Here is a 14676-nt window from a genome sequence, read left to right as displayed (position 1 = left end):
CTTAAGAGCGTTTCCGCGACCACTACAGCAATACTGTTATATTAATATTATTATTATCATACTAGTGTTATATTAATCACTGAACAGAATATTCTTTCACCTTAATACAATTTGATATCTTTCTATATTACATAGTTTTAAATTGTAATTTCATACAACTGTATAAATCGTTATAAATAAAGTGTGACGGATTGATTAAAATAAAAGGTAAGTTTTTCTTACGAAAAGATTATTTGTCCAATTAATAATAAAAGAGAAATTTCTAACAAGTGCAATAGCAAACTAAAGTTGACAAAACAAAACTAAGTAATGGCATTACACTTTTTTGGATATTAGTTCGTAAATATACATACATACATTTAAGCTTTTATTTATCGTATTATAAATACTGGACTAATGTTATTGATGGGTTTCTTTTTAATATGAAAAGTTCTTTTCTTAATTTCTTTCTGGGTAAGCTTTAATTTTTTTTTTGGTTTTTAGTATTAAATTATTAGCCCAGTAAGATAATAAAAACAAATTTCTATTGAAAAATTTAACAACTGAATAAAGTTTTGTACAGTAATGTATTAAGTTTTTAATCTGTTCATGTGAGATGTTGAAAACATAAGTTTGACATATCGGCAGAAATAAACATTCGGTGGCTTGACTTAGGAAACGATATTTATAAACAATACACATCTGCAAAATAAAATTTAAATTAACTCTAAAATTTGATATATATATAGTCTGATAGTTGTAGTAACACTATACACTAAAATGGCAGATGATGAACAGGATCCGAAAGAATATAGATGGGAGACAGGTTATGAGAAAACTTGGTATGTAAAGGGTTTTGTAGATAAATACCTTATATAGTTATTTATGAAGAATGAAATAAAAAGGTTATTGAAAATTTTTACGAAGGGAGGCTATTAAGGAAGATGAAGATGGACTGGTGGAGGGTCTCGTGGCCGAATTTGCGCAGAAGGCTGCCCGTAAAATTGCCGCGCCACGTAAAGGTCCAGTACGCTTGGGCATGATGAGGCATTTGCTTGTGGCCATCGATTGCTCAGAGGCCATGAATTGTCCAGATCTCAAACCTATTCGTTTTCTATGCACATTAAAGGTATAGGCTTTCTCAATATATTAATTTATGATAATTTCCCACCTTTGTTTTGAAATTTCTATAACTGAAACTGAATTCTCATACATAAACTTCTGTACATAATACACATGAAGAATCTGTGCATAAAAACATGTAAATTTTATTAATACTACCTAACCTCATTTGATCAATATTTGTTTGCTCAATAATGTCGTCTTTGAAATATGGTTTTATAGAACTGGTAACTATTATATACATGTTATGTACATTTAATACACACTTATGGTCATTTTCTTAAGTTTTATTGGCAATCATCAATTTACTTTTAATAGTTGAATCAAATAAATCTAAACAGTTATTGTTGTTCATATATATATAAGATAAACTTTGTATGAACAAGATATTTGTTTTGAATTATTTACAATTCCATAAATGATGTATTTTATATAGAATTATAGTTTCTTTGTTAAATGGCATAGATATTTTATAATTGTGGAATTTAGTTACATGAACATTCTCTAATGTTTCAGCTTTTGGAAAAGTTTGTTGAAGAGTTTTTTGACCAAAATCCTTTAAGTCAGCTTGGTATAATAGCAATGAAAAATAAGAGAGCTGAGAGACTAACAGAACTTTCTGGAAATGTAAGGAAACATATAAAGGCTGTGCAAAGGTATTACATGCCTGTATTTTGACACACATAATTTTGTAAAACTTTGTTGTAAACCCTGATTGGTTTCTGTTCACACAATGAATGAATTAGTGAGCATCATAAGATTTAAGTTTTAGTATTTCTGAAAATTATTTTATTTTTAAAACAAACAATTTTTCATGGAAATTGGTTTGAAATTGTCCTAAGTAATAAAAATACTCCATGCTTTATTGTAAACTTTATATAGTATATGTGGCATAATAAAGTTAAACATTGAAAATAATGTAAAGAAAAATATGTTCCATGTTGACTATTATGTTTGTTATTCAACCATGCAAGGAATTTCTTTTTTTTAACTAATACTGTTGAGGTGTCCTAAAGAGGTTTGGAAACATTCTTACAAACAACACTGAAGATTTTCAAAAACAATTGCAAGTTACTTTTATAACCACTACTATTTATTTTCAATCCTATTGTTTTAATTCAGTAAGTGTTGTTAGAGTGTTACAGGAGACTGTTTTTGAGGTGGCTATATAAAAAAATCATGAGGTGATAAATTTGGACCTTGTGGTGGCCAATCAATGTAGCCTGTCTTGGCTATGACAAAAATGAACTTTAAGAATTAAATGATTTTTATTCTTTAGTTCAACTGTAATTTTCTGTGGTTGTTGAATTTTGTTATAATTAATATATATTTCATTGTACCAATTTTATTATTAAAGTATATTGCACCAAACTTTTAGAATAAATATATGTATTGTAATAGATACATTGTAAAGATTAGGTAATTTGATTACACTGATTACAATCTTCATCAAGGATAATTTGAATAGAGGCTTGTACATTATGGATTTATCATTTATGGATTACAGCTATTACATTGTACAATCATTTATGGAATAATCATGCCTAATTGACTTTTTTTCTTACAATTAGCAGAAGCATGTTAAATATATTATTAATAGATAAATCAACAAAAGAAACTCTTCCAAGTATTCTTGTGCAAAGGCAGATACAGTAACTGTCTCAAATGAGTATTCATATCTCATAATTTTATTAATTTAAGTGGTTTCCATGATAAACCTGTAATTCAACTCAAAAAAACTTTCAATTATTCCATCTCTGGTTAAAAAAGTGTACATCACATATTTCTAAATTATTGCCATTCAAAAAAGTGTATGAATTTTATACATGCAGCGATGGTTTTTCAAGTACTATACGTACAATTTAATCTTTAGTTTTCTTTGTTTTTCTTATCACGTTAAAGAAAGTAGCACTTTTGCTCAGACTACGTACTTAAAATTAATACTATATAAATATATAAGCAAGCAACTTGAAGAATGCTGTCTGCTGTACTGCCTTAAGTTTTGAATTGATTTATCGTACAATCTGTTCTAAGTTTTGAATTAATCAAAAGTACATTATACTGTATTATTATTGATCATATGAATATTCATGAAATCTGTTGAGTATTTGTTTGAAAATGGCTTTTTAGTTTGGCCAATTTGGCACTTGTGGGTGAACCATCACTACAAAATACACTTGAACTGGCTGGAAGAATACTCCGCCCACTTCCAGGACATGCATCTCGTGAGCTACTTGTATTGTTTGCATCTCTTACTACTTGTGATCCCGGGGACATCATTCCAACTATCCAGGTGGTTATAATGAGAACTTGTATTTTTATGTATTAAAAAGCGCTTTATAAATACTAGACTTCAAAGCAAAATAACTTTCTGGGATTATATTATTTTGATGATGATACTCCAGTAATCTAATATAAATTACGAAATAAATGGAGCTAAAATCTGATAAAAAATCTTATTTATTTAAGTGATAATTTGAAATTAATTCAATGTATTGGTGTTTGGTGAATGTTTTGAATACTACGAGACGATAATCATACCTAAGGATTAATAACAAACATATTTTTGCAGGCACTAAAAACAGATGGGATAAGATGCTCAGTGATAGGTTTGGCAGCAGAAGTAAGAATTTGTAAGAAGCTATGTCAAGACACGGGTGGGGAGTATGGTGTAGTACTAGATGACGTACATTACCGTTCTTTACTTTTAGAACACACATCGCCGCCGCCAAGAGCGCGCGCCTTAGACGCAGGACTCGTTAAAATGGGATTTCCCCATACGGCACCCCCTAGCACCCAGCCTGATCCCAGTGGCAATGCTGATCCACCAATAACAGTGTGCATGTGGTACGTTTATTATTTACATTATTGCCCCTTATGGTCTGACCATTTATACTCATCACTTGTATAACTCAGAAGAATGCCAGAAGAGCTTAATTCGGTAGAAATAAAACTCCACAATAATAGTGCCTTTTAAGTCAAAAGACATGGCAACGAGGCTTTCAAGTCTGGTTTGTGAAGAGTTCTACAACAAATTCAGTTTTTGTGATAGTTTTCACAAGTATTTTTAACACAAAATAATTTTATTTCTGAGCCGTGTAATCACTAAAAAAGACTGTATGCTATTGTAGTAGGGTTTTTTTTAGTAATATTGGTTTGTAAAACTTGTTTTTAAATATCGGACAATAATTAAGAGGCAATGCCTCCTGAGTAAGGAGAAGATACTCATAATGTTAAGGCAAGAAGAGATAATTTTCTGTTAACGCTACACTAGTTTTTTTCGGAGAGGGTCCTAGGAGTTAAGCTAAGGGTAAGATAACTGTGATAATGAGGTAAAATATTTTTATCAATTATATAGTGTATGTTCTCAAAGTAAAGCTCTCCTTTTTTATTATTTATAGTCGCCATAAACCTTGTACTCTTATTCTACTCATTTACAGTTTCTTTTTTAATTTCCTACTTATTATATCAAATTTCTTTCAATTATCTTATTAATATTAGCTACATATCTTATATACTAATTTCTTATCTATTTATGTTAATATTTCTTTTTTTCCTATTCATATTACATAAACTTGACTAGCGGCGCCTGATGATCCGGCTGCGGCAGGCGCCATAGTTTCGTCAGGAAACTTAGTGCTACCACTCCTTGCTATTAATCTCTGGACGCATCCTTTGGAAGTGGGCTTAATGTAGTGAGTTCCAGCAAACGTCACTTCCACTTCGCGTCCACCGAAGCCATGACCAAATGGAAAAGGTTTCTACAGTCAAAACGTCGTGATAATCAACATTGGGTGCCTTGATCTAGCCTCCTGAATACTGAAACTCCGTTCCGCTTTAAGCCTTTTGCCAGTTATTCAAACTGTCCTCTACTTGAGCAAGTGACGCGGGCCTCCGTCTTAGAATTCTTCTTTGTCTTGCAAAAAAAAAGGCCAACCGCCACAACAAATCTTGTTGAGGAAACATTCACTTTTGTTTACTCTTGATACAATCATCGAGTGGCTAATCGCTGCAGTAGGGGCACAGCGTACGCGAGCGGCCCAACGAGCGCCTCAGACTTGAGCTTGGTCGCACTTGCAGTAAAGCGTTTAAGTCCGCTACAAGCGAGTCGAGTCGCACGGGGGCGGTAGTGTCGTGAATCAGGTCCTCCGTCGGCTTGATCACATCCATCTCTATTTATTTTCTGGATGATTTCTAGCATATTTTAGATAATTTTCCTCCTCAGTTGGCGTCACTCACCCTCCTTGTAATCTCAGCCAGCCGTGCCGCGTGCTGGGCTTCCCGCCGATAGATTTCTTCGTCAAAATTCCTCGCATTCTTCTCAGTCCGTGCTAGGACGCTGTGCCAAGCATTAGCCGTCAGCAGAGACAAAAATATGAAGTTAATACTATCGATTGCATGTTCCTTTATGCCATCCTCTGAGTTGAGCCACTTTACTTGTAAATGATCGAGTAGAGTATAAAAAGTTTTTTTTCCAGTCATTTAGAGGAGGGCGAGGGTGTGGGCGGCGAGGGTCACCTGTGCCCGCAGTGCCGGAGCAAATACTGCTCGCTGCCCGCGCAGTGCCGCACGTGTGGCCTCACGTTGGCGTCTGCACCGCATTTGGCGAGGTAACGTGCTAATATATATCTTTTTTATTTTACGTCTGGATGTTTATTGCATTGAACGTTGATAGAAAATTGTTCATTATCATCATGATCAACAATATCATAATAAAGATAGACGGCCACTGCAAGGTATGGGCCTCCTCAAAGATCGTCACGATGACCTATCTTGCGCTGCGAGAGAGAGGCTTATGGTCGCCACTCGAGAACCTTTCGGGCTCAACAGGCGTCAGTTGCACGGGTGATGTTCTTCGCCCAAAAGGTACATAAATTAAACAAAGTCAGATTGAAATGACCATTTTAAAATGTTCAAAGAAAGTTTTATTATCTTTATGTGGAAAAAATATTATGTATAATATTATATAAATATGTATAAGAGAAATAGGAATTATTTTTTTATCAGGTAATAGCAACCGACCAAGTGAAGGTTTGGCCGGGGTGCCGGAATGCTATGTGGGTATTATCGACGAGTGATTACCCAAGCCGAGGTGATGATTCTTGAGCATGTTCATTCCTTAGGGCGTCTACGGAAGTTACCTAAGAGAAAAATCCGGTCAAGTAGTAGTATGAAGCAGCCCGAGCTGAGGTTCCCCCGGGAGCCCTCTAGTTTCAAATTTCAAACAATTTCTAATTTCTAAATGAGGGCTTGGCGCCCTCTGCGCCCTGCCACCTTAAACCCATGGAATTTACATCGCCATATAAATAGGTCTTTTTCAGATTTGATGTATTTTAGTGTACCTGGGGCAACGCGAATTGGTATTGTTGTCTGTGAGCAGGATTGGGAACTTGGAGGGGATTCTGTATCTGTGAGCCTGAAATTTGACGAAATTATAAAATCTATAAAGTTATGTTAATGTCGAAAACCTCCAAATATAATTAAATGACTAGGTTCTTACTCAGGGTACCCTAAAATGTAATGTAATGTAGTATAAATTGGTTAGTATTAATGTAGTATAATATATATTTTTTGTTTAAATGTAATATCTTTGGAGCCATAAAGTTTTGGTTGAACATTTAAACTATTTATCATAGTCTATTATATAATACTTAAAGCTTTTGTTTAAATAAACGGAAACGTAAAAATAGACTCTGCACAAATGTCCCTGGATGTGAACCGTAATATAACAACTATATAAGAAGCATTATTGTTGGCTAAAATGTTTTGTTAAGAATTCATTGAATTTGTTTAAAACACTTTTTTTAGTGTTTCGAGGGGCAAATTTTTGGATGATCATGATATCCCGCTTCGCCATCAAAAATCCTTTCGATGGTTGCCCTCTGCGAGATGTAAAGACCCTCTTCACTCCGTTAGGAACTTTTTTACTGCAATTCCGCGCGTTGCGCTAATGTGGGTCGCAAAGTACGCGTTATCCACGTTACCCCTGTATTCATGGCCCATCACATAATTTTTTTTCAACCTAACCTAATGATTTCGATTGCATGTTGTCAATCGTTGCAATTTGTCAACATACTTTTCTCTTTTGAAAAAGAGACTGCATCTTATTGAGTTATGCTTAAATTACAAGATTTTTTTTTCACAAATTAACTAATCAAGAAAAAGGAAACGAATTTAATTTTTAATTCAGGAAATAAAACACATGCCCTCGAACAAACATTCCCTTTATGATTGTAAGAAATTTCGTTGTATTACATATTATTTAGCGGATTTTCTTTGTGCCCGGCCAACGGAAAAATACTGGCTGTTTTTATCAACTTACCAGTCAACATAGCAGGTTTATTAGGGACATTAATATCGTGAAATAAATATGAAACGCAAATTTTTATTTTATTTTAATGGTATAAAATAATGAGTTAAAGTATTATATTCCCAACAGGTCGTATCATCACTTGTTTCCAGTGGATCCGTATGAAGAATTAAATAACGAAGGTCAGGCACAATCTTGTTTCGGTTGTATCAGAAGTTTCACAGAGCTCGATAAACAGGTTGGTAATTAATGTGCAATTCGGTTTTCATATAGCTAGCCTTGATTTATTTATTTTTAAAGTAACAGCTAGGAAATAACATTGACTGCAAACCATTTTATTAGTTAATTTTAAAATACAAATTGAAAAAAGACAAAAAAATTGTTATAATGTAAATGCGAACTTTTAAATGTTATGTCGCTTGCAAAGGAACGGCAACTTTCAATGAATTTTTAACTTATGTCTATTACTAGTGTACCTAAAGTAAGGAATTAGCTAGGCATATATACTAAGTTATAAACCAAATAAAAATGTAACATACCGTGCTCCTAATCATGTAAGTAATTTTATTTGATAGAGTGAAACGAAATCACCACGATTTGAATTCGAATAAGTTTTAAAAGCTGAATGTGCGTGGAGATGTTTTATTAGCATAATCAAGCCAACTATTAGGAATGAAGTTTTCGGCTATTTGAAAGTGTGAATGAAATATCTTAGTGTACATTCATCATAATAACTTCAACAGTAGAACGTCCACAGTTGGACATAAGCGGATACAATAGATTAAAGATTGGTCCGGTGAGAATCGGCCTGTATCCGACGTCCTGCGCTTGCCGTTCCGTGATCTCTACTACAGAACTTCAAGGGGTGCTTACGTATTAACGCCATTTTAAATTTGACACTTCTTAAATGTATGTGACAACAAACTAATTTGTCACTCTACAGATATCAAACACTCCCTGCCCGGTAATGCTTGACCATATTTATTTTTGCGTTTAGTAAACAAACTTTCGTCAATTTCCACAGTTAACGCAATTGCGGTGGCCTCAATACATAAGTATAACTAAGGCTCCAAGTCAGTCTACAATTTTTCGCGCGTTGTATGGCTTGCCCAATACTATATCAATTTGCCAACTGTTTACATGGCTACATATATATCTCACTCTTTTTTTGGGATGACAGCCAAGGCCCCAGAGGCCATTTCGCGAGCTGTATATAGCTTGCCCAATGCCATCTCACTTTTGGCTCGAATAAAATGTTATTTGAACTAATGTCGTCAGATATTTCGATGCACGCGATGCCGGGAGTACTACTGCTGGGAATGCGAAGGCGTGGTGTCGTGTACGCTGCATGTGTGTCCTGGTTGTGCCTCGCGACCACATCTCTACCAGCGACTGCCTGATGCGCGGTGAGACTGGAAGGACTGGACACATCGGATAATCTTCAACTACGATATCATGTGATTTAATAAAATAAAACTACAAGATATGCCTTTTATTTATGTTAACACGTAACATTATCTTAAAAATCATCATCTGAAACTCTTGTTTTAACATTTAATGCAATTTTAGTGCCGAGTTTTTACCAGAATTATCCCTGTTAACTTGTGTGAAGTTTATATAAGCAATTTGTTATTTAACTTAATCACTGTTTTGATATATCAAATGTTTCAAAAAATCTATGTGAGAATCAAATATTGTGCCAATAACTACCAATAAATTTTAAACGAAATATCGCGAAAAAGCTCGGCGTAAAAATATAACTGTGCATATGAAAGAAGTTGTCAAAATCAGAAAAAAATACTACAATTTCTCATGTAAATTTAAATTCTATTCATTTAAATAACAATGAAATAATTTGTGACGTATTAGTGGAAATAAGTTTAATTATAATATAATATAATAATTCTTACTTATTTCGGCAAGCTTGGTAACTTGATTAGTGATCAAATCGAAGTTGTTTATAGGCGTTTTAGTAATCGAAATCATTTTAGGCATCAAGTAACCAGAGATTGATTTATAATAATAAAATTGTTTTGGTGTAACAAAAACTTCGTATATCTTTCTTTCGAACGCCGCAAATTGTAATTAAATTTTACGTTTGGATTATACGTGTCAAGGTTCTTTTTTGAGTACCAGTTTCTGGTGTGTTTAAAGTGATCGTTTTCGCGGCTTCCCGACCACCGTTCAGAAAGTGAACCACTTATACAAATAGTTATAAATTTATTCGCTGTTCCATTTCTGTTTATACCGTGTGTACCGTTACCGTTAAGTGTACCGTTTATACCATGTCAGATTACTAAAAGGTTTACCACGGTAAATTCAGTTAGAGGGCTTAGTCTTAGTACATTGACCGTCCATTGTACGTATAATAAAAAAAATCGCATTCATAGTTTATCTTTTTCTCGACTAAAAATTTTAAAAAAGCCTTTAGCGCTTAAAATGAGCGCATTAATATTTCAGCCATAGACAGACCTCTCCCAAAAAATTGTGTTAGGAGAGGTTGGGAGAGGCCTGCAAACAATGTTTTCCGGCGTCCTTAGTATTCTGTCCACTTTTTGGTGAACGTGCCAGTTTGTTGTCTCCACTCCAGAACTTTAAGCCCGCAGCAGCCATTAGTCTCATACTAGGTCTCTTGTAGAAGTGATATTTAATAGTTTTTGTTTAACAAACTTATCGTTCGTCAATTCTTTTTCCGTCCCAATGAAAGTGGCGTAAAAGTTAAACATAATAAATATGTCAAGGTACGCATGTTATGAGTACGTAACCAAAAATACTTAAAAGAATGTAATTGTTATAAATGAAATAAAATCGGTAATTTTATCTATTTAATTATATCACAATTTGTAACATCAATGCATAGCTATAAAAATATTTGCTTTTAAATATTTAAAAAAGCACCTACATTGAATTATTATTATCAACATCAACATGGTCATCGTAAAAATCACAGATAAAAATCTCTTATTGCAAGTTTTGCAACCGGTCTTGAAATTGTATACTATGTAAACAATCATCTTGTTATTATATATAAATATATGACATATTATTTAATTATGATATAAAAATATAGTTATAGCTGTGCAATAATTTTTCTATATCGTAATTAATAACAATATCACACTGCTGTATTAGTACGTCCGTAAAGTTCGTTCCAATGTGATTAATGCGGTGAAAGAAATGTACAGAACAAACACAATTTTCGAAAATGAACACTATTTGTACACCCATGAGTAAAAGATGCGATTTTTTTATTTGGCATTTAGGTAATAATCTTAAGCTAAAATAAAAATTACATTCATTTAAATTTTTCTAAGAATAAACGTTCCGGAATACTCAATAATTTTCACGCAGTATGTCAAAAGTTTTTAAATACAATCTCTTATCAAATGTTAAAAATTGTTAAAAAATAAACTGGTTCCCAGTACAAATCACAGTTCTCTGTACTGCCAGTGTAATCTACAAAATATCAATAAGTTTCCTAAAAAACTTTGATGAAATATTTTTAAGCCTTGTTTATATTTATTTTTGTAAACTTTCATTGGCTATAAGGAAAGACATTTGTAAGCATTACACTAATTTGAACTAGTTCTTTTGTACAAACATCTTTATACTATTCATACATGGATACATTAGGGCAGTTAAAAGGAATACTCAAGGTTACCCTTAACTGGTATTAACTTAACATTTAAATATAGTTCATTAATAATTTAATACTTATTTAAACCTGTTGCGGGTCGGAACTTTTCTTGCGTGTAACCCACAGTATATTGGGTTTTTGATAATACTGTTCTATTTGCAGCAAAGATTTTCCTTTAGTCTCGGGCAGTAGAAGGAACAATACGACAGTGGCAAGGGAAGCGGACGATCCGAATAAGGCGAAAACTCCAGACATACCAATGGAGTTTTTCATAACTGGATAGAGCTTAGTGAAGCCGAACAGTACTGCGTTGAATACGCAGAATATGTATCCGCCGCAAAGACCTCGGACTTTCGTTGGTAGAAGTTCTCCGATCATTAAACCCGGCAATAAAAAGAAGCCGAGTGTATTGAATGCCACGTATCCTAATATTAGAATCGGCGTGATGAGGCCAGAGCCGGCGTCTTGGTATAGCAGGAATGCGAGTGCGAGGGTACACACTGCGGTGCCGACTCCGGACATCATTACTAGAGAGCGTCTCGTGATTTTGAGTAGAAGTATGCATGCAAGCACTGTCACTCCCAGTCTCGTACAGGCGCTGGCGTTCGCCACTAGCTGTAAACATAAGAAACCATGTGAAAATGTTAGTATAACAAATAATATAATGTCTGGGTGTCTTCTTTTACTTTATGAAATGTGTTTTCGCTTTAAAGTTATTTCGTATATAAACGGTATACTATAAAATCTATGTACATATCAATCTGTATGTAAAGATTTCCATCTATGTACCATCACGATATTTCTGCAACTATAAGATTCTACTTGAAATAAAAAATTTCACCCAGAAGGAGCATTCACTAAAATACATATTTTAAAACTATAACTATTCATTTATGATTCATAATTGGGTATTTTATATTTTCCTTTGTCTGAACTAGTATATTACAATAGTTACAGGTTAGGATGAAATAATTTTTGAACGGATTTATTTCTGACTTTTAATTTATGTAAACTTTGAACTTTAAAATATGCAATGTGTGATCTTTTACAATTAAGTATAAAGGTACATCAGGGGGACGAATCCAAAAAATATATGATACAAAATATACTAAAAAAGAAAATATTCTTGCAACATGTATCATGTAATTATAATTTAAAATCTTCTGCTTGTAAAGTTTATCGCCGCAGTGTTTTCTGGGGGAATGCAATTAAGCATTACGGCGTGTTTCATATTGTGTTGATATAATAGTCCCGGAATACAATCTTATGTAATTCACACTTCGTGCCTTTATTACATAGGATTGTCATCACTCACAAAAAAGTTTTTAGAGGATGGGCAGCAGCGTCTTTTGCGTATCATAATACAACACCGCGATCGCCAACCCATTTGCCTAGTAGCGAATATGACATACCCCCATATAGATATCTTTAAGGGAGACCTATGCTCTGCAGTAGCCGTTTATGAGCTAAAACGATGACGGCATCAGTTTTGTGAATAGAAATGAATAAAATAACGTAAATAGAAATTAATAAAAAAAATTATGTGCGTGTCCGTTAATTTGGACGTGTGATATTTTAGTCGTGGTAAAATTATGCTACAAATTTTTAATAAAATGTAAACGTACGTCAAAACACCCGTGTAATAAATACATTTGTAAAATTAACTTACGTGAGGGCTGAGCGATCCACCAGCTTCCTTAACAATATCAACTGCGTAGAATATAACGATGTAGCTGCCGGAAAGTATCTGCAGCATGTTGAAGGCATTGATCAGCAGCAGGGGCTTGAGGACAGGAGCGCGGGACACGGTCGCGAAGAACCGGACCGTTTCCTCACCCCGAGCCTTCTCTTTCTCCCGTGCGGAAATTAATTCGTGAAGTTCTCGTTGCGCCTGTTTATTTTATAAGCTTCATAAGCAAAACAAAATTGTTATAAAAGTAATTTGGGAACTCCCATCAATCTCGTACACTATGTTCAGTAAATTCATCCGATCCGATTAGTGTAACTCATAATCAATCAATATAAATCTAAAATGGCACCTCTTATTATTAATAATCAATATTGCTGTTGTATCATTATTATACAGATAGGTACAGACAGGGCAATAATAAAGTACAATATTGAAAATAATTAAAAAATATGTAATATGCGTTGGTGGTAGATGTAAATGATTCGTAGGTGTAAAAGCTTTAAATGGGTGAAAGTAGATTTTACAAAAGAGGGAATGTAGTTTAGTTTTTCATAATGATGTTGTCACGGTGTTTTTCTAGAACATTCTTTCAAACGACACTTAAGATTTTTAAAACGCGCTTGCCAGTTTAAGCTAGTGGAATCAAGTCATGGGGTTGTATTTAATGAGCTCTAGAAGCTTTGGTTGCAAGAAGTTAATTTAATTTATAAAAATGATCTTTTTAGGGCACATCCTTTATATTGTATTATATGTTAGGCATATTATAATACTGGCCAACAACAGATTTTAAGGCAGTTCGTTACAATTTCTGTGTTTGTGTGTATATATATTTTTAAAATAAATTAGAAAAGACGTGGCAAATATAATGGTGTCAAGACAATCAAGAATAAAAAATGTTTCCCGTTCGTAATGCGTAATCATTACACGAAGCGTGTGGTTTCGAGAATCTTCACGTCAACCGTCAAGTGACTGTTTATTAAGCTCATTAAGGCAGATTGGCGGAGTCAATGCAAACCAATTCAAATGGTCGGGTTCAGTAAACAAAAGGTAGGCATGCTGATATCATGTTTATCGTTGGCTCCAAACAATTCTGTTTATAAGTGTAGGATTGCAGCAGTACTAACTATTAAATTATATAAGTTATGCGTGGCAACACAGGCTTTTAAATTAAATGGCTACATACAGGACCATTGGTCATAGATATAAATGCTTTCAAGGCGTAAATGTATAGCAATTGCAGCTCAATGGTTTAAAACTTGTACATTTATTTACTATTAGCTTATATAAATTGGTCTCTTTGAAATGTGATACATTAATTTATTTTTTCTATTGGGATAGGACAGACAGTAAATGATAATTAATTATAATATGCAGTAATAAGATATTTAAAACGTTTTTCACTTATTACGTTGTTCATTACTTCTAAAATTTTTGATTTTTTGGCTAGTGTTTACCATATAACAATAAACAGCAAATGAGCTATACATTTATTCCTTTAAAACACTTTTAATCAATCACCCTGTATATTAATAAGCGTATCGATCCTGAATAAATAAATATACTTACGATATCAGAATTTCCTCTAAGTCTTGCCATAGCAGCCATAGCTTCATGGAAACGGCCTCTTCGAGCTAACCAAGTCGGGCTCTCAGGAGACAGGCAAAGAACTATGAACGCCAAAGTTGGAAGAACGATGCAGAGAAAGGACACTGATCTCCATGGCAATGTGCCGCCCAGCGCGTACACGTATAAGACTCCTAGAGAGTATGCCACGAACGGCGTGCCTATCAGGATACCTCGAAGGCGAGGTTCTGATATTTCTCCCAGATAAACCTGTACAAAGAATTAATTTAATACTAAAGTTATCTTATCAATTTTCACTTTAATTTATTATTCTGCATAAAATTTGTTTCCATATGTTTACGTGATATTTAAAGT

At 33.8% G+C, this 14676-nt stretch overlaps 2 protein-coding genes across 3 annotated transcripts in view; one reads left to right on the top strand and one right to left on the bottom strand.

Moving 5' to 3' along the window:
- The first annotated feature begins 633 nt into the window (after nucleotides 1–633).
- Nucleotides 634–8882, top strand: Ssl1 (general transcription factor IIH subunit 2 Ssl1). The gene is made up of 8 exons (XM_068777033.1): nucleotides 634–821; nucleotides 907–1108; nucleotides 1618–1757; nucleotides 3232–3394; nucleotides 3674–3948; nucleotides 5580–5711; nucleotides 7541–7649; nucleotides 8690–8882. Exons 1-8 carry the CDS (start codon nucleotides 760–762, stop codon nucleotides 8819–8821), a joined length of 1215 nt encoding a protein of 404 aa, XP_068633134.1. The 5' UTR covers nucleotides 634–759; the 3' UTR covers nucleotides 8822–8882.
- Nucleotides 8883–10314: 1432 nt separating this feature from the next.
- LOC137933251 (facilitated trehalose transporter Tret1-like) overlaps nucleotides 10315–14676 on the bottom strand; it is a 30327-nt gene continuing 25965 nt past the window's right edge. For both annotated transcript variants that reach the window (XM_068777122.1, XM_068777121.1), the window contains exons 5-7: nucleotides 14305–14571; nucleotides 12718–12939; nucleotides 10315–11663 (exon numbers count right to left, since the gene is read on the bottom strand). In XM_068777122.1, the coding sequence (XP_068633223.1) occupies nucleotides 11130–11663; nucleotides 12718–12939; nucleotides 14305–14571 (1023 nt within the window). In that variant the 3' untranslated portion in view covers nucleotides 10315–11129. The remainder of the gene's footprint in view (nucleotides 11664–12717; nucleotides 12940–14304; nucleotides 14572–14676) is intronic.

This window comes from Battus philenor, unplaced genomic scaffold, assembly GCF_028537555.1.
Source record: "Battus philenor isolate CCGP_79_NKW_IND1 unplaced genomic scaffold, ilBatPhil1.0.hap1 SCAF_13, whole genome shotgun sequence".
Taxonomy (NCBI): Eukaryota; Metazoa; Arthropoda; class Insecta; order Lepidoptera; family Papilionidae; genus Battus; species Battus philenor.
The sequence above is the reverse complement of the archived record's forward strand: the minus strand, read 5'-3'. Positions and strand labels throughout refer to the sequence as shown.